The sequence below is a fragment of the Biomphalaria glabrata genome, chromosome 5 (genome assembly GCF_947242115.1).
Source record: "Biomphalaria glabrata chromosome 5, xgBioGlab47.1, whole genome shotgun sequence".
Taxonomy (NCBI): domain Eukaryota; kingdom Metazoa; phylum Mollusca; class Gastropoda; family Planorbidae; genus Biomphalaria; species Biomphalaria glabrata.
Window position 1 is genome coordinate 2,080,357 of NC_074715.1, and position 21,539 is coordinate 2,101,895.

The 21,539-nt window shown below is 35.4% G+C and overlaps 1 protein-coding gene across 1 annotated transcript in view; it reads right to left on the reverse strand.

Annotated features, from left to right (window-relative positions):
• LOC129926175 (multiple epidermal growth factor-like domains protein 10) overlaps nt 1–21,539 on the reverse strand; it is a 30,932-nt gene that overhangs the window by 7,580 nt on the left and 1,813 nt on the right. The window contains exons 2-8 of the mRNA XM_056028529.1: nt 18,372–18,533; nt 16,965–17,159; nt 13,121–13,339; nt 10,236–10,430; nt 4,586–4,720; nt 1,955–2,089; nt 700–840 (exon numbers count right to left, since the gene is read on the reverse strand). Coding sequence (XP_055884504.1) covers nt 700–840; nt 1,955–2,089; nt 4,586–4,720; nt 10,236–10,430; nt 13,121–13,339; nt 16,965–17,159; nt 18,372–18,533 — 1,182 coding nt within the window. The remainder of the gene's footprint in view (nt 1–699; nt 841–1,954; nt 2,090–4,585; nt 4,721–10,235; nt 10,431–13,120; nt 13,340–16,964; nt 17,160–18,371; nt 18,534–21,539) is intronic.

Genomic DNA, 21,539 nt, shown 5'->3' on the forward strand with positions numbered 1-21,539 from the left:
TTGGCTACCTAGAAGGGGGCTCGAGGTTCGACACCCTACTCGGGCAGCATTGTGTTTACTGAGCGCCTAAAGGCAGCACGGTAAACCAACTCCTTGATACCCCCTCCCCCCTACTGGTCCACAAAGCGCTCTGATCATGCTATAAGCATGATATAAAAGTGACCTACATAGATGGACAATATATAATTCTGTGCGATTAGAAATGTGTTTTTTTTACTAAGCTATCTGTCTGAACCAGATGGGGGAAAAAAGGTGGGAGGGGGTTAATATTATAAACAATAAAAAAAAGCTTTTAAAAAAACAATCTTTGGACTTCAGAATTCGAACTCAGAGCTCAAGTCTCTTCAAAGAAACTAATTCAACTTATGCCAGTTTATCTGTAAATATAAAAATCACTTCCCTTGTACCAAACAAAATACTTAATCAAACACTTTGTTTTTTTTTTTTAAACAGATTCTTGTTTTGTAAGGTAAAAGAAATAATTGTGCAAAATTTTAACCTGATCTCAAGATTGGCTGTGAGAAAAATAACGCGTACAAGCTTTTTACCAGATAGACAGACAGACACAGTGACTTGATATGAGCTTTGTAAAAACAGGGATGAGAATGGCAACACGAAGTCAACACTAACCGTTTAGAATAGCAACAGAGCGAATACATATAATATCGTCTCCTTGATATAATAACGCTATTCTCATACCTTCATTGCACTGGTTCCCACTGTATCCAACTTTGCAACCATTATAACAGTATCCATTGATATTATCACATGCTAGACTATTGTTGCAGTTAGAGTCGCAAACTTCCGAACAGTTCTGCCCAAATCGTCCTGGAGGACATGCTAGCAAAAAAAAATAAAAAAATCATAATAATCATAACTGTACATTTTTTTTTAAAAACGTGTAACCACTGAGCAGGACTTAAATAAGTGGAGGCCCTGGGGAAAAGTTTTTGTGGAGGTCATGTACTTTTTCAAAAGCTTTAATTAAAAATGAAGATACTTAAATCTAAAAGCATGCCCTATTTTAGAACAAAGAAATGGAGTAAATGTAAATTTAATCTCTTTTCATTCTTTTTACAAATATTTACTATGCACATTTTTGTCTAAAAATTATTTTTTTTTTGGGGTGGGGAGGGCGGGCCGGGGGGGGGGGATACGCACTGCCGTAAATCCAGAGCTGATACTGTATATTACGAGCACGCTACAAACAGACATTTTGAAAACTAAGACACTGTTGCCAACTGTAAGATTTAAAGTAGTGTCGCCAACTGTAAGATTTAAAGTAGTGTCGCCAACTGTAAGATTTAAAGTAGTGTCGCCAACTGTAAGATTTAAAGTAGTGTCGCCAACTGTAAGATTTAAAGTAGTGTCGCCAACTGTAAGATTTAAAGTAGTGTCGCCAACTGTAAGATTTAAAGTAGTGTCGCCAACTGTAAGATTTAAAGTAGTGTCGCCAACTGTAAGATTTAAAGTAGTGTCGCCAAATGTAAGATTTAAAGTAGTGTCGCCAACTGTAAGATTTAAAGTAGTGTCGCCAACTGTAAGATTTTAAGTAGTGTCGCCAACTGTAAGATTTAAAATAGTGTTGGTAAAAAAGAAAAAAAAAGGGAAAAAAAAACATCAACGTAAAGCTGCTAACCCTTTGAATAAATGATTTATTTTCACTATTGTTGAGGGCCATTTTTTTAAGGCCCCTGGACAGTAATTCTGAATACCCTCCCTTAAATCCGACGCTGCGTCATCACAATTAATTCTTGTTAGACAGTTTAGTTAGTTTTGTTACTCATTATAATAGATCGACAGTGAACGCATCTTTCCACCTATACATCCATAGTCTTTTTATCATTATTTAAAAATGCAATCAATCTTCAGCCCAGAGCGCTACAAATCTAGAATAAGAAAAAGCAAGATCTTCAATTAGAAGGAAAAAAAAACAAACTTTATGTGTAGTTACTTTGATTACAATAGTCTCCAATATATCCAGGGTAACACAGTTTGCAGGATCCATTTGCATGATGGCATGTTTGATTTGCACACTGTCGAGAACATATCTGTGAACAGTTTTGTCCGAAGTTTGTCTCTGCACAAACTAAAGAATAGAAGTGACAAAAATGTGCATTTCTTTCAAACAGTCTCACATACACAATTAGCAAGATTATGAATTACATAGCCCATTAACCTCAATATTGCGTCATCTCTCTCTATATATAATTGTCTTCATGGCTTAACAGTTTGGGCACCATGAAGTAAAGAAAAGATCAATCTTTTATTTCTGCAAGTCGCAGGTCCGGAGTTAACCATTGTGGGTCCCTTTGCGAAACGGATTTCGCGGGACCAAGTTTGGGTAGGGATACGGATAATAAGTGAGGAATGCAGTATTTTTCGTGACTGCTCAGCCCCAGCTGTGACCTACATATTTTGCCACACCTAGGGCAAGCATAACATTTGTCCGCAGGTGGTTGATTTAGACTTCCCTTTCACCGTCTGCGTCTGTCCTCAACAACGGATTTTCTTTTGTTCTTAAATGTGTATCCCGATGCATTTATATATATATATATATATATATATATATATATATATATATATATATATATATATATATATATATATATATATATATATATATATATATATGAGATTTAAAAAAAAAGCAGTATTACTCAATCTTCGGAAGAAAAAAAAAGCCAGAACCGCATTCTCATGATATCTACAGTTCATTATTTATCCTATTAAAAAAGATCAAATTCAGTAAAATAAAAGTACTTAGGGGCAAGGGCCTATCCTGAAGTTTGACTGACAATCGAGGAACGTGTAGCGTAAGTATATCTTTATTAGGTGTATTTATCGTAATATTATCTCCATGTTAAGCGAGGCCTCTTGTAGTAGGCTTAATTTGGTCAGTATAAGATGCCAACAGAACGATGGTTTAACGTACAAAAATATCTCATTTTCAAGAACCTTTTGAATTATGTTTTACTTGAAGCATAATCTAATATGAATTTATAAGCCCAATTTATACAACCAATCTGTTCCTTGAAAAGAATATATGCCACACAGATTTAGATTAAGGCTTGGGGATCGCCGCCAAAAAAAAAATATTTTCGAAAAAAAAAATATTTGTAATTGATACACGTTGTTCAATAGGCTTATTTGTAAGCTCGTTGTTCAATAGGCGTGTTTGCAAGTTCGTTGTTCAATAGGCTTATTTGTAAGCTCGTTGTTCAATAGCCTTATTTGCAAGTTCGTTGTTCAATAGGCTTATTTGTAAGCTCGTTGTTCAATAGGCTTATTTGTAAGCTCGTTGTTCAATAGGCTTATTTGTAAGTTCGTTGTTCAATAGGCTAATTTGTAAGCTCGTTGTTCAATAAGCTTATTGTAAGTTCGTTGTTCAATAGGCGTGTTTGCAAGTTCGTTGTTCAATAGGCTTATTTGTAAGTTCGTTTTGCTACAGAACTATAACTCAGAGCTCTAAACAACACATTTCGGAAGACGGAAAAGAAATTAAGTGGACCAATCAGAATCTACTCTTTTTTTTTTTTTTTTTTTGCATATTTAGGACTCATGCATATATTGTGAGTTATAGTCGCAAATTTATTAATAAAATTGAAAAATATCAGATTCAGTAAAGGTTGGAAAAAGGCGACTAGGAATACAATTTTTGGGATCAGAAATAATCTCGATTGTTTTATTCTGCTAAAAAATTTCTTATGAATTCTAAGTTTTCCAAAAACAAAGTCTTTTCAAAAATAATGTTGATAACTTTGTGAGCAATTGCATAAACTCTGTCGCCATATTTGACTATTCTGTTTTAAATCGTTATGTTTTCCTTTGAAAAGGGGATGGGGTGGTAGAGTGAAAATGATTAATTGAGAAAGAGTCCTCGCATCTTTTTATAATTTCTGCTAATGATTGCATTTGGCATTAAAGAATAGGGGATAGGGCGATTAGATATAAGAATTTAATTTATAGTATATATAATTATATTAAAGACATATTTTATTTTAATTTTTTAAATTTCTTAACTAAAATACAAAAGTAAAGTATTGGTTTGTACAATGGGGGGTGGGGGAGGGCGACTGTTTGTATCGCCCCTGCCACCTGGTACAAACCTTTTCATTTTTATATTTAGTAATGATAAAATTTGAGATTAGAGTGTGGTGCGACACATAATTTTCAAATGGGTTCAAATATTAATAAGTAGCTGATATTATATAGATGTTCAACTAATTTTGTACACAAACTAGGATTTCTCCACAAAAATAGTACCGCCCCTCTCTCAAAGTGTTTACGTCGGGAGGGCAGCAGATGTATTCGTCCCACCCCTCACCCCACTCAATCAGCCAACAGGGGGGCGACATAATATTAAGATACATTCAAATTAGCCAACAAATACAATACCATTGTATTATTTTTTTTACGCGTTTATTTCACGAAAGTTATATGAAGGCTTTGTATGTATGATTTTGTGTGAATGACTCCCAAGAAGATGACCATGAGTTTGAGTAAAAGTGATGGAACGTGTATAGGAGAAAGTGTATAGGAGAAAGTGTATAGGAGAAAGTGTATAGCAGAAAGTTCTACATACTTTGATTACAGAAGTCTCCAGTAAAACCTGGAATGCACACATTACACTTTCCATTGACTGGATCACATTTTTGATTAGTACAGTTCTTGGAACAGGTTTTAGAACAGTTTTGTCCATATGTGGTTTCATAGCAAACTGACAATAAATTAAAAAAATACGATTTTTATCTCACGAAGCAAGCTATATACCTTTTTTTTTTGTTGGGGGAAGGTAGAGAGTTGTATACAGCTGACTCTTTGATGTTCCGACTGCTACAGGGCAAAGTGGAGGGTTGAGTTACAGGAAACGTCAAATTTAAAAAGTTTAGCTGTAGATTTTAAACGAAGTTGTCAAATAACCCTAGTAAGATATTCTCATAGACTTTTATGGAAATAAAATAATTAAAAGAAAAAATGTTATTCAAGAAACGAAATACAAAAGACGTGAATTCAGTAGTAAATTATAATTTAAGCTTACTTACATTAAAAAAAAAATTTACTTACGAAAGTTAAGTGGTATTATTTTAGAGGGCGGAAGAAATTGAGGGATTATTTTGTTTTACAAACACACACTCACAAACTAATACGTTCACACACACACACACACATATATATATATATACCCGTTTTTTCCTTGTATTTGGAACTTCGAAAAAAATGCAACTTATGAGGTGCTCATACCGCAATATATTGCTATATTTCAAACCAAAAAACGTGTATGTTAAAATACAGGATCAGTCTGGTGTCAAAGTCGGCCCCGGCATTACCATACGATTCGGCCCATTTCGTCGCTATCATCTCCATAAACCATTTCCACAATAGCCAGCGTCCTTATATTCCAGGTGTCATATTTCTATTCATCTATTCGTTACGTACATTGTTAAAAATAGTAAGTGATCGTTAAATTATTGTGTCACTGTCGCTACTGCTTCGGGATAGATCTGTGTTGTGAATAGTACTTAGGCCAGTCACATCAGATATAGTCACGTGACCTCCCAGAAGGGTCAAACCATTCATTTCGGTTCTAGACGGTCATTAAGGACCCTATAGGAAAGCGAAGGTGTCAGAGTCGATGAGTCACAACTTTCCGATCTACGATTCAGTCCAGTACGACAGAGTTCAACAAGGTACAGCGAAGCCAGCAGAGTTCTTGCTACAACTGTACAGAGTTAAGGTGGTGAGGATATGCACGGCAGAACATTTGTACAGTCAGTGTTACGTGTTACCAATTGTACAGTATAGGCTGTGATTTAGTGGACATTTAACTTTAACGTATTTTTTTTCCAGCCTTGAGTTGTAAGTTCTTTGAGTAGGTTGTATCTTTAAAACGATTTTAAATGTTACAGTTTGTAAAACAACCATTTGTTAAAAAAAATAATTGTACAGAAATTAATTTTATTGTAGAGGATTAGTAAAATATGATTATAGTAAACTATTGAGAAAAAAATCAAACCTTTATCACAGGATTCTCCGTAACATCCAGGGATACACGTGAAACAAACACCAGACACAGGATTACATTCATTAATAACACAATTGGTACACGACTGCATACAGTTGATACCATATCGACCAAGTCTACAAACTGATTATTTAAAAAAAACAGCGGTTTCAAAATAATATTTGGCATACTTCTAAAAATTAATTTCTGCAATATGTCTACCTTTTCTTTGGCTTATAACTCAGTTTGAGGTAGCCACTTCTATTCTAAGCTACTCTTCCTTCAAAGTTTAAGACAACTTTTTAGATATGAGAATTTTAATTCTTTCATGAATCCAAATGTGATAGGTTGAAGAGTACACAACACCGTGAAAGATGGAAACTGAGGTTGTGAAGCCTCAGGCTAATCTGCAGGAGTCTGGAAGGAGGATTGGCCCCAAGATGTCATGGCACATTCCGCATGCCCTGCTGCCCACAGACCAAACCCCTAGCTATAGGTCAACAGCCGCACTGCATTGTGTGTGTCCCTGCAAGGTCAACGGCTAAGCGAGTAAACCCTAACAGAAAATCTTGTTTTGGATCCTCATAAGCAGGAATACAGTGGTATGACAACTGCTCTCTGGCAAACTCCTGCAGAGTTCTAACCCCAAATCGCTATGATTTTCAATTCCTTTGTATCCTATCAGTATGGAAGACAGGTGAGTCTTGACGCGTGGGCAGCTCAGCACTCGCAAATTTACCTCCCAGGCTCTCCCCCAGCAATGTTAGTTTTACTCTAAATTGACATGACATATATGAAAAAAAAAACACGAAGTACAGTAGTTACTGGTGATATGTCCCTAGTTGATAGGCGTAGGTTGAAACGCAAGGGACCACTCTCAACGGTAAGAGGGTCTTTTTCGCCTCACTGGATAGCAGCCCATGGTCTATACAGTGATATCTTACCACAATTATCTGCACCACTGGGTGCTTGATACTAAGACAAAATAAAAAAAATATTTCATGTATCTGCATATAAGATAAAAAGAAATCCCTTAACATTAATGCGATTCGCAAACTGGAACATAAGGACAATGTGTCCTGGATTTAATACTTATCTACAACTCGTCACTGACATTGACATGCGTCAAACTGCAATTATAGACAGATAACTGAGCAGACTAAACGTCGATTTAGCCTATCTGCAAGAAACCAGACTGGCAAACATTAAATCTCCTACAGTAAGCAATTATATATTTTACTGTCAAAATAAGAACAAAGCCTCAGAATAAATGGCGTTTGCTTTGTAATAAAAAAAACAACTTATCCCTTGTTTTGAACGATAACCATGTTGGTAACTCATAGAAGTCTGCACTCTTTGGCGAGCTCATTAAAAGTTAATCCCCTCGATATGCGACGAAGAAGACATCTCTACCAGATGGAAAAAATTAAGAGATGCAACCTAAACCTTGACAATTACTGCCTTTTGTCCTCTAAAAAAAAATGTTGACTAGTTTTTAAGAGAATATTGCACAGCTGTAACCCTACATCAAGAAAAGAGGTATGTACAACTCGGTCAAACCTACCTAAAAATCTCTACAGGATTTCAAAATTGCTAAAAAAAATTGCTTATATATATATATTGTTATAACCGTATTGGCGGCGCGATAGGGTTAACTCTAGGTTCAGCTGACACGCGTGACCTCAGGCAAATCCCCTAAGTCGATGGCTTGCGATGGACAAGGGACAGCACTGCTAGTATACGCTAATATAACCCGTGTTAGGGTCATGTGACTGAAAGCCTTCACGGACAAGAGACTGTGTGTAAGAAAGGGACAGTTGAGTCCAGGACAGCAGGGCAGTAAGGACGGTGCGGTATAAAGTGAGTCCTTGACAATGTAGCTGTACGAGTCTAGAAGTAGACAGAGAGAGCTTAAGAGTAGACTTTTAGTGTTTAGTAGGCAGTTCTATTGTGTTAAAGCCTTTGATGGCTGCCTGGTCGTGAGGTTTGCGCGCTGGGCTGTCGTTCGGATTTATCGACGGTCGAGGGTTCAAACCCTGCCCGCTCCCATCCCCCGTCGTCCTGCGGGAGGTCTGGACTAGGAAGTAAACTATCTTCAACTCTGAAGGAACATCCGAATTATGTAAAAAACATTTTACAAACAAAAACATTTTTGAAGTTAGTGAAGCTAATAGTGTTTTATTGGCTGTTGATGTATTTGTCATTAAACCATTACATTGTTACTGGAAACTCTTGTTGTCAAGTTCTTGTGCTAGATGTGTTGTGTTGTGTTGTTGATCAGTCGTTTACAGAACGCCTGATTATATATATATATATATATATATATATATATATATATATATATATATATATATATATATATATATGTGTGTGTGTGTTATTGATAAATTTTGCAAAGTTTCAACTTATCCAAGAATGGGTGTGGGAGAAATAGCTTGTACAATCATTTAACCAGAAAGACAGACATAAACAAAGTTATAGAAGGAAGGGGGAAAGTGCAACATTATCTTGCTAAACATTAAACAATCTATAAAAATAATTCTAATCGCACAGATTTATTATAGCTAATCTAGATCTATTACAAATCTATTACAAATTGATTAATTAAACTTTCATTAATTTTGATTTCTTTAATTAATATTTTTGATTAATATTGATTATTAATAAATTGATTAATATAATTTTTTAAATTGTATTTTATATTTCGATAACATGATAAGACAAGAAAATTACTTTTTTCAAATTACTTTCTACGAATTTAACTAAATGAATTCAATAAAATTTTAATTTTAAACTAATAACTTTAGAACTATTTGATTGTGGAATGATGAAGAATTTAAACTCAATGGACGTAAAATTGTAATACGGGATTTAGCATAATAATCTATGTAAGATATGCTTTTTGGATTTACCAAGAGTACAAGCTGGTGGGTTGCTGTAACCAAAACAAACGCTACACGAACCACTATCGCGATGGCAACTGTTTGGACATGTTGCTGGGCAGTTGGTGCATTGAAGATCTGATGTCGTATAGGTACCAGCTGGACATTCTAGGAGAAACAAAAGAAATGTTGTGATACCAATCAACATCTAAACATATAATGAGTGAGAGATTTACAGAAATAAAATAAAAACAAAATCAGAGGAGAAACTCGAGTAGTTCACTTAGCAGATGTAAATATAATTAAAATAATAATGTAATTAAGATTTATTAAACCTAGTCCGTTTAGAGTCACAAGAGGGTCTGGAGGAGCACTACAAGCTTCAACACTATATATATATCGTCTGCAAGCTCTGTGTATATATACAGTGCTTTAAAAAAAAAAAAATAGGTGATGTACTCTGTGATGGATTTCCTAACTTTTAACTACTAAAAAATTAATAATAAACGTTAAAATACTAGAAAATTAATAATTCCCCCCCCCCCCACATTGAGGGATTTTTTGACTATTTTTGCCTAAGATTTTTTTTTTTAAAGAAGATGACGTTGAACTCCCTTCGCCACCAATAAAAACAGAAAAAAAATAATTTCATGAGCAGATTCAAAGTGGGTGGTTTTTTAGCTGGAAAAGCTTGCCCAGCGTGCAACCAATCAAGTCACATGACACCGCACAAAAATGCAGTGCAAAGCCCTCTTTTGGATCTTCTCGTGGAAATCAACTGAATGTTTGGGTATTAGCTGTGGTCGGAACGTAGTCGCCCCCACACCAGTTCCCCCCTCTCTATGCAGCTGATGTATCCTAAGGAGCGGCAAGCGCCGATACAGTTTCGGGTCAGCGGTATCGCAGTGTCTGTCAGAATGTAGCACAGGGTGCTGTAAACTGCCCAAGGGTAGTCGGCTCCTGATGTTTCCTAAAGGTTAACTTCCGAAGCTTTTCCCAAGGCAGCGGTGGTTTGAATTCAGAGTTTTCCTTCCCCTAGCTTAGCGGTTCTCAACCTTTTATGCTCGGCGACCCCTTTTTACAATCCCCCCACTTAGCCGCGACCCCCCCCCCTTGCACACGCAAAGCAATTGAAGAATAGACAATAACAATCCATTTTTTCAATGGTCTTTGGCGACCCCTGGCAAATTGTCAATCGACCCCCAAAGGGGTCGCGATCCACAGGTTGAGAACCCCTGCCCTAGCTGGATAGCCTAGATTAACAAATAATTCCAACAGCAATTGGAACTTTATTTATTACAAATTAACTTATGTTTGATTCCGATCAATGATTTATAAGACATACATACCACCATAAATCTCTACTTCACATAAGGTCAGAAACTCTGTTGCGTTTATCTTCACTTGGGTTATGTTACTTTTAGCAGCATCCAAAACAACATAAACAAGCAATGCAGTTGTAGACGTGTCGTTAAAGCTAAATCTTTGAGATCCAGAATTTTCTCCAACTAAAATAAATCTTGCGAGTCGATTTTGATTCTCATCTAAAAAATGATTTAAAAACATTTTTTTTTTAAGTTTTTAAATGTGGCACATAATAATAATATAATAAAATTCTTTAATCAATGGTTTCATTGAACCAGGGTACATGATAATCTAAAAGAAAAGAAATAAAAAAAAGAGCAAAACTGTCGACAAAGAAAACAAAAGTTTACATTTTTTTTAAATAAATCATTTCTATTGTATTGTTGTTCATTTTGTTGAGAAACAGTTAAAAGTTAGTATGCTACCTCGAAGGCCAGAAAAAAAGGCAATAACTAATATCACACATGAAATATACATTTGACGTTTACTGTAAAGTGATAGATGGGAATAAAACTATACTATATGGTTCTAGAATGTAAATAAAGTTTCTTAATAGGAAAAGACCTATTACAACATTTAATTAGTCAATCTAAAATATGCGAAAGTCGTTCTTTGTTTTTGAAAAGTTGAACAAGCATTAATTAATTGTTATGACAAAAAAAAATATAATAAAAAAATCATTTGGTGTTATTTTATAAATTATATACATATAAATTATATATACATATATAACTCCATTCTAGTCAAACATTCATGGAACCTGTGTATATAAGGTTCTCGAAAACGGCTCTAACGATTTTCCTAGAAATGTGAACGTTGATGAATATTGTGGGGAAAAAAAATACAAGCTCGATGGCCACAATGCGGAAACTTTACATTCCACTTTCTACAGCTACTTGCTCAATCTGTTTAAGTTCATCTAACTAAACTCTTGATCTCTCATAGAAACTTACTTCCGGTCATACGTAACTCATATTCACTGCTTACACGTTCACGCTATACATTCAAGAAAGTACCACAAAGTACCACAAAGTACCACAAGGTACAATAAGTTAACTATTTTTCCTGTGACAGTCAATTAACAAAAGGGAAACGCTTACAATGTTGTCAAAGAAAACGATTCATGGACACCCTCCAAGCTAATCTGAAAGCCTTCAGCATTGACCCAGCCACATGGGAGACAGAGCATCATGGCGTCACGCTGAGAAAACTGGCGCACAAATAGCTGAGGAAAAGAGAACAGCGCTGGCAGAAGAAAAGAGTCAGAGAAAAAAAAAGCAAGGCCAATGACACTAGCTCCAGCTGGAATAACCTGTCCAGTGTGCGGCCGAACATTCAGGGCTCACAAAGGTCCCACCAGCCTCACGAGGAGACACGAAATCCCCAAGACCATTTGTTATAGATGCTACATGTGGGTAGTTTAGAGTAATGGCGCGTTGCCACGTCGTATAAATCCTTCGATTTCCTGGACATTAAGATGTTTACTTTATTTTGGTTTCCTGAGTTGTAGAGTTCATCACTTGGTAGTGTCAAGTGCCGCAGTGTTGCAGAGAAGCTGGATAGTGAGAGTGGGTGAAATATTTACATTAAGCTTTAGTAGAAGTAGCTAGACGTGTAGTACCATCTTCGTACACAATGTTAACAACTTTAATGTAATGGCATCAATTTTAAGGTTTATCTTGAATTTCTTTAGACATGTAACAGTAGATGAAAAACATTACGCGGGAAAAATCTAATTGAAATAAATAATGACAGCTGTTTTTGAAGTTTTTGAGTAGTGAAGACATGTTATATTAATGAATATGCGATTATTTTACTTTGCGGAATACAGCGATATGGGACAGCGACCTTCTTCATTGCATTAAATTGTCAAGTTATTTAACTACTACGCCTTCAGTACACTCATTTTGTTTGGGATTATTACGTGTAAAATATTTATTGACTTAAATATATTGCTACAAATGACCAGTGACAGGAAGAGGTTAACGTGTGACCCCGACGAGATAACATAGCAGCGGGTGTTCTCTGGAATGTACATGTATAAACAAAGACAGGATGTGACGTTTCCTCACGTGTTGTTCCAGAAGATACTAGCAGTGTTTGTGCAACTTTGGAGGAGCGATTAGGGACTCTATATAAGCCAGAGCGCAGAGTTAATGTGAAAGTCAGTCGTAGGTAGATTCGTCGGTACAGTTTTCGTTACTGTTGTCTACTGTGCGAGACAGTGGAAGAGAGATGTGTACGACTCGATGCAAGTTAACTAGGGTAGAGTTAACTGGAGTGGACTACTGTAGTTAAAGTCTATACAACGAACTACAGTGGACTTGAGCCATTACAGTCGATGTAAGACGTGTACGGCTCTGATTCGGTAGACTTGAGTACGACTAGGTTCAGCTTTGGGAGACATGGAGCGACACTGTTCTGTGGAATACGGCTCGATAGAAGTTGAGAAGAGATGAATTGCAACGAAGTATAGCTAACTGTAAACTGTCAGATATTGTACAGTCTTCAACGCTACATGTTACAGTAACAAATTGTTAGAGTTAATAGTCAATAAAGTTATATGAAGCTGAAAGTTTAGTCGTCAAGTTCTTTACAGTGTTTTTATTTGTGTGCCTACTAATACATTTAGCCAGAAGATTCAGAAATACGTAACAATATCTTTATCAAGAACTTGTGTAAAAGTAATCAACTCAAGATATTAAGGCATATTATCTACACCACCATAAGTAATAACCAAAACACCTTTTTGAAACCATTTTTTTGTTTGTTTGTCTGGTCTGAAATCATTTAAATAATTGTATTTCTAAATGAGAAGGGAGCCCTAATCTAGTTTAGTCCCTGACAATAAGAGTACAATTTAACTTACCATCTCTGTTGTATAAAATGTATCTCGTAATCTCTGATAACGGAAACGTCACTGTCCACATTGGGTTTGGATCGTAAATATCTGTGTGTGTACAACTTAAACCACGATAGAAATTGGCGCTTGTGTTTCCGTCCACACCTTTAGAAGCATCGAATGTACCGTATTTATCTGAGTAAGTAGTTGTTTGGGACGTACTTTGTTTCAAAGCAACGTTACGACCTGTAACATCATGTATTCTATAAAGAAATGTATTTAAAAAAAAAAATAATAATTCCATTATATTACTTGTAAATATTTATAACAAAACAAAACAACAACAGGGTAGTGACATTGCGAAAGGTTACACATCTCTCTATTCCTTGGCCTAAAACTCTAATTCATCTCTAAGATGATAGAACTTCTCTTTGCAAAGATAGTTTTATACTTTAACACATGAACATACTAATTATAGTCCATTCATTTCGGTTCCCGGTCACTTCATTCCCGGTCATTTCATCCCCGGTCACTTCATCCCCGGTCATTTCATCCCCTGGTCATTTCATCCCCGGTCACTTCATCCCCGGTCATTTCATCCCCTGGTCATTTCATCCCCTGGTCACTTTATCCCCCGTTCACTTCATTCCCCGGTCATTTCATCCCCTGGTCACTTCATCCCCCGGTCAGTTCATCCCCCGGTCATTTCATCCCCAATTAAATATTTTATATATAAATATGATTATGTAGAATGCTTTTTGACATTTTATGACTTGTTACTAAAGCGTTTACAGTGTTTCCTCTTCCACTTTGTTTTGTTAATGAGAAATCTTATATTATATTGTAAATCTGGATGTCTTACTTAACTATAGCGTAATGATTAAAGGCCAAGGTGTAGTGCAAGTAGTGGGGATCTTTTGAGAGATAGAAGTGATAGAAGTGCGATTACAATAATTATGACCGTGCCGCTGATAACTTATCAAAGGCCAAGGTGTAGTGCAAGTAGTGTAAATCTTTTGAGAGATAGAAGTGCGATTAGAATAATTATGACCATTTTTAGCCTTGCAATAAGGTTTTATTTTTTTCTAATAAAGGCGGACTTCCTTTTAAACATTAAAGTTACAAATTGTGTTATAGGACTTTATTTCTATCGATATTTCATTTCTACATGTATATGTAAGTATGTATTTTGTTAATTGATATTCATTTTAGATATCGAAACTGGTGGGGGCCTCTAGTTCTGTAAACATAAATACCCGTCATGATGAGGTTTCTATAGCCTTAAAATTAATTGTTTGAGTGCTTATTGGAAATAATCTTGCATGTATATTTAGGGTGTCATTCTCTCTCTCTCTCTCTCTCTATCTCTTTCTCTCTCTCTGCCAGTAGGTTTCGATCTGATGTATTTTTCCCCACTCCACAGAATCGTTTTTAGGTTTTATAAGTGATCAGCAGTTCTCTATTTCAAATAGCCAACATTGCCTGGCTACCCGAACTGTTAAAGAAATGCCTCTGGAGTTCACATTAAGTTGTAAAGGCAGATCTGTCCTAATTTATGAAGGATATGAATTCTGGCTCAAGAAGAAGGCGCTGAACGGAAACATGAACTGGAGATGTAGCAAATATCAAACACACAAATGCCCGGTAACATTAGTTACTGCCCAAGATGATGTAATCAATCAATCATCTACTCACAATCATGAATGTAACAGAGATAAAGCCATTTCAAAGAACGCAGTAGAAAAAAATGAAGGAGAAGATGTCGGAAACCACAACAACACCATCCAACTATGTGGACATTTCTAGATGGTCTACGAAAGGATAGTCAGTGGCACAAGGCATCAGTTTTACAGGCTAGCGCCGGCACTGAAGAACGCCCAAGGAAGATATATGCAACACTAGCAAAGAGAATAACAAACATTGTTCATCAATACGAATCGATGGATCGTCTTCTGTACTTACTATCGATAGCTTATCTATCTTAATGATGTAGATGAATACAAAAACACTTTTTTTTTACATTACCTTTTTATTTTTACATGCTAAATTTTTTTTAGTTTTTAATGGCATTTAATTTTAATTTTATTCTAATCTAAAGTGATTACAATTTTGTCATTTAAATACAAAAGGAATACATTAAATATTGCTCATTTAATGCTTTTTAAAATTACAATTTGTTAGATAAAATGATCAGATGATGAAAATATCAGGGGATGAAATGATCGGGGGATGAACTAACCAGGGAATGAAATGACCGGGGATGAAGTGACCGGTCACCATTCATTTCATATTTTAATCAAATTAACATTCAAATTTGTTTTTCTAAAGCATTTTTCATACATTCCTTCGCTAAAGCTGCGAAGCCGTGTTGAGGTATATTCTAATAGTTTCATTCATGAATCGCGTAATCTAATAAAAAAGGTCACGCATGCTCATAGCGAAGAAGAATGAATTATATCCAAGATTAGTCTACATCTAGATCTATGTCTAACTCAAGATCTACTTTATACTTAAACATATGAATATACAAAATTAAGTCTATTCATTTAACATTTTAATCAAATATATGTAGGCCTACCTGCAAATGTTTTTATTTGAAAAATAACTTTATGTCGACTAGCTATTTTGATAGCTCTATTCATACTATTTTCAGTGACTATATCGAAAGTGATACGCAAATTAGGACCCGCGGGTAACATATGGCTACATATATATACAAGGCCGGTCCAACAGGTTGCGGGACCCTATGCGAAATGGATTGCGCGGGGCCTAATTTGGGTTTTGATAAGGATAATAAGTGAAAATCAAGATTTTGTATTAGAAAATAAATTCGTCTTTGCATTTTATCTATGAAAGTTCGGGGCCCACTGCGGCCGCATAGGTTGCAGTAGCCTAAGACCTGCCCTATATATATATAGTATGGTTTAGTAGTATAGTATGGCTCTTTCTGTCTCTGAAGACAATGGATGTGCCCAGATGAGTCACTGGCTTTGGTTTTGTATTGAGATGGGGCAGAGTCTGGAGTGACTGATCAAGCCAATTCTAGAGCGGCAGAGTTTGCCACAGTTCGTGCATACATGTGCATCTACCCTGGAGCTAGCTTACAGGGCAGCTTTCTTTTTCTTTCTCTTGGCTGACGCAGCTTCGTTTCTTTGGCATTCCGCTAAGTTGGTACCAGCTCGTACATTGATATATATATATATATATATATATATATATATATATATATATATATATATATATATATATTGTTATTATTAATCACAGAACTATTTATTCACGCAAACTCATGAAATAAAGCCATTTCCTGTTAGTTTCCATCAAGATAATGTTTCGAAAATCCTAGATAAAGATAATTCAGGTCTATTGATTTTAGTCATCTTATGTATCTTTGATTTTCATCTTGATCTTTAGTTTGATTCTTGCCACGAGACAATTAACGTGAGAATCTGAGAGCAAACTCTGTACATTTCTCTACAATATTTTGGAAGCGAAATCAATCGAATATGTATATTATTTTCTATTTATATTCTGAAAAAAAAAAAAACTAAATCAAACACACCTACTCCACTGTAGACACCCTGCCAATCCTAATATAATGTCAATAATACCCAACTTAAATGCCCCAATGTAATTCCTTTCAGACAGACCATATCTAGACATAACCAACTCTCTGTATTGCAAAGCGGAACAACTGAAGAAAACAGCACACTATTATTCCTGGCACAGTCTGCAAAAGAACTTACAGATCAGAAGTTAAAATCTGGCTAGTTGAAGAATATTCTTAAAACTGACGATGATAAAGTTTTCTTTTGGGTAAAGAGAGAATTTATTTATTTAAAAAATAGTAAAATAAAGATATTGACATTACCTCCATTTATATACAGCGAACAAAGCGATGTTTGTCCTGTTCCAGTGATGATAACAGTTTGAATAGCTTCTGGTTGATCACATTGAATGTCTAGTGTAGAATTGTCCACAAGGAAATATTTCTGGTTTAGACATTCGATTTTTATCGACGTGGATGTAGTTCTACTGAATTGCACAGAAAACCCAGGAAGCAAAACTGAAAGTGGAAATAATAATATAATGTAAAGTAACATTTTTTTGTACCAGCCCAGATGTAATGGAAAACGCCTGTCACAGATTTCTTATTATATTTATACTTATAACTCTATAGAATCTACCTTAGGTCTCGATACGTCTAGGTGTCCCTGGTTCAGTTCTAGTTAACGAAATAAAACAATGAAACCACTAGATCAAACACATAAACTTTAATCAGATTTACTGCATACCACACACAAGCTGGTCTCTCTCTCTCTCACAACAAAACACACTTCCGGTCATTCGCACAGAATGTAAAAATAGATTATACATACATACATACACACATTCATCCGTGACAACGCCTCTATTTGTTTTGCATAGACTGTCTGTTCGTTTGTCACGTTTAGAGCTCAATAAGTAAGAAAACCTTTTATAGGAGCATCGGGTATCTTCTTAAAGCAAACTGTCTTATTGTACAATTCATTAAGCTAGAGTATTCTTAATTGAAAATACACTCATTAAAAAAAAGGAACGGAAACTATATTAGGAAGGATACTACTTTTTATCCAGAAAGAAATGTTAAATATATACATATATATGATTGAATGGAGGCGCGGTGGCTGAGCGTTAGAGCGCTTGGCTTCCGTACTGGGGATCCCGGGTTCAAATCCTGATGAATACTGAGATTTTAAAATTCGGGATCTTTGGGCACCTCTGACTCCACCCATTCTAATGGGTAACTGACATTAGTTGGGGAAAAGTAAAGGCGGTTGGTCATTGTGCTTGCCACATGACACCCTCGGGTTAACCGTGGGCCAGAAACAGATAAATGCAGATGCCATACACAACAGCAGAAGAAAGAAGGGCTAAAAATGCAACGACACCTGGTGATTACATTTGCCCAACCTGCGATCGCAGCTGTGTATCAAAGATTGGCCTCTTTAGTCACACAAGAAGTTGCAGAGGGAACAGATTGTCTCTCGAGACGTAAAAGGCCACAGAGACTATCAACGCCGCTACCAGTTTGGACAATTGCCAGATTTCCACCTCGCAACTTTATTCTGCCAACTTTTTTTTTCTCCCATAAAAAGAGTGTAAGCCAAAAAGTGAAAACTTAAAAAAAAAAAGATTAATAAAAAGGAAAAAAAAAGAATAATAAAAGATACGAAATAATTTAATGTTGAAACACTATTTTAAATCATTTTTTTCACACGATAAACATTTAACTTACGTGGATCTTTTACAGCGAGCCTCAGCCATGTAAACACATATGTTCTGTTAAAAGTGACTGTAATAGTCTGAACCGATTGGCTCAAACACGTCTCATCGTCTTTGTCTGTCAGTAAATTATTACTTGGTGATAAAATCGTATTATCCAGCACTGTCAGATCTTCTGTAAAAATATATATATATATATATATATAGCACTAGCGGATCCAGAACTTTGGAGGGGGCGATTTTTTTCCAAACCCTAACCCTAAACCCCAGTAAACCCTAACCCTATTCATAAACGTGATTACAGCATATATATATATAAATAATCAAACAATAGAATGGAATGGACACTGTCAAAACATATACAACAAAATTCAACAGCGACTCTTCTATCTCAGAAAGCTAAGAAAATTTAACATAGACAAAACAATAATCAAATTTTTTCTATACAGCAACTATCAGCAGTCTAATCAACTTTGACATCACCAGCTGGTATAGTAGGCCTAATACTTCACTGGCAGAAAGACATAGACTTAATAGACTAATTAAAAAAGCATCGTATATCACTCAAGTACAGCTACCATCTCTTGAAGAGCTTTTTCAAAAAAGAATCATTTCCAAAACACGATTCTTTAAGACAACCTGCACCCATTAAACCACTGTTACATAAGATCTGAACGGAGTGGTCTTCTTCTTTCCATTAGGACTAAAACTGAAAGATTTAAAAACTCCTTTATCGCACTTACGGTGGCAGTGTTACAAGACCATCTGTCGTCATCGAGAAGTTCATAGAAGTCAAACTCATAAAGCGCTGGATGTGAATGTGTATGTGTTTCGTGTGTGAATGTTGTTCGAATTTTTCATCCATATTGTTTTTGTAAAGTAGTTACGCTGAGGCTGTAAATTGTAGTCAAACTGAATTTCCATTTGATTGGATCATTAAAATTATCTTATCTTATCTTAATTTATTTCAACATTTGATAGATGTTTTAAATTATATCATGCACATTCTTTAAACATAAACCATGTACGGATAATTGAACCAGCCGGTTAGTAGGACGGCCTGAATATAATAATTAGCCTACATTTCGTGTTACAACTTGCTTCTACGGCTTTCATACTCCACTATGGACTTTGCTTCTACGGCTTTCATACTCCACTATGGACTTTGCTTCTACGGCTTTCATACTCCACTATGGACTTTGCTTCTACGGCTTTCATACTCCACTATGGACTTTGCTTCTACGGCTTTCATACTCCACTATGGACAGTTTTTTTTTATTCTTAATTTATATTCCCTAATGAGAATAGTTTAATAAACGAAAAGAAGTCATAGAAAAGTTGACATCATAACTAGGTTCCAAATATTTCTTTTTATTTTTTTTATATTATTTTATTTATTATTATTTTACGCTTATCGTAAAAACATTAATTTATCAAAATATTAAAATAAGAAGAATGAAAAAAAAGAGCAATACTTACGGCGTTGACATTTCAGACCAAACCAGCCTCTGGAACACTTTCCATTACTCTGACAAGTACCATCAGAACTACAATTTGACTCACAGTGACATTTGAACTCTTTGTTTGGTCCGAACCAACCATCTGTTGAACGCATCGGGAATTATAATGGCATAAACATTGACGTAGAAATTTCATTGACAAGAATTGGAAGAAGACAGATTTTTATGCATATGAAAACTATTGACGTTCAATGTTGACATACAGTTTTGCACTCAATCTAGATATATTTTGAAGGTTTTCCTCATCTATGGCAATGTCTGACGCTTTAGATTGTTACAGTTTAGTTTGTAGGGATAATTGTTTTCACAATATAACAAGCTACTAAAAAAGATGAAGTTTTTTTTCCAAAAACAAAGCTTATATATCGTAAAGAACCGCTAATTACTGCCATTTATATTAAAAATAGCAGTGTTTAGCTCCCTTTCCACTATATAAAACAAATTAATTATTTAGTACTAATTGATTAATTATTTTTTGGATTGATTCGTGTATTGCCTTCAACTGTGATTAATTTTGCAAAATTTCAACTTGATACAAGAATGGCAAGTAAGAGTAAAAACGTGTCAAAACGAAATAAGAGGATTAAATCCATATATACATCCACATCTCTCATTAAGTAGCATTTATTCCCGTTATTTCGATATCAAACAAAATAATTAATCATCGATAATTGACACTTTTTTTCAATAGGTTCATGACTTGTCAGGTATAACTGTGTAAAGTATCAACTTGATCCGAGAATGGGAAATGGGAGAAAAACATGTTCAAACTTTTTACCAGACAGACAGACAGAGTGAGTTGATATAAGCTTTGTAAAAACGTATGGCAATATAGCTGATCGCAGGACACAGAACAGAATGTTAATATATAAATATTAAATCTATAAAAGTTAAAATGCGTCGATAGACTACAGTTCTTAGGTAAGTTTTGTCTTTAGGAATCCAGGAAGCTATAACACATAAAGTGTCGCCAGAAGAAAAGAAACTGACAAAGCATTGATTCTTATTTTAGCCAGAGTTGTATGGCCTGGATTTGTCTCGACACCATTGATAACGCAAAAACTAGGTAAAAATGTATAGGGCAGTTGGTATAAAGCTCCTCTGTTTGAAAGATTCACGGTTGACGAGGGCATCACAAGGCCAGCATAACAATCAACCGCTTTCACTTTCCATTAGGGTTGGGTAAACTAAGTTGCCTCAAAAAATCATAAGTTAAAAATCATAGTCTTAGGGTTTAAACTCGAAACCGCCCTGTTCGGAGGCTAAGCGCTATACCAACCAGCATTGCGAAAACCTATACATTACTGGTCACTGGTTCAGATATTCCCACTGACTCGTAAGTTACAATTAAAACTTGATAATACACACATACGCAGATACACCCGTGACATCACCAAATTCCAGAGGAGGTAATTACGAAGGGGAGGTCATTTTCTGATTTTTTCCCCCTCCACTTTACTAAAGACGTCGTTGCTGAAAACGTTTATACCCATAGGTTCGTTTATTTTGTGTTCCACGTTTTAATATAATACCTTTTAAAACATTGTGTCCTTGTTATCAAGATACTGCATATGTTGGAAGCTTGTGTATTGTTGCACAGTAAAGTATAGCCAAAATGTTTATTCGTAATTTAAAACTGTTTACTTTGTACAAGGAAGCAA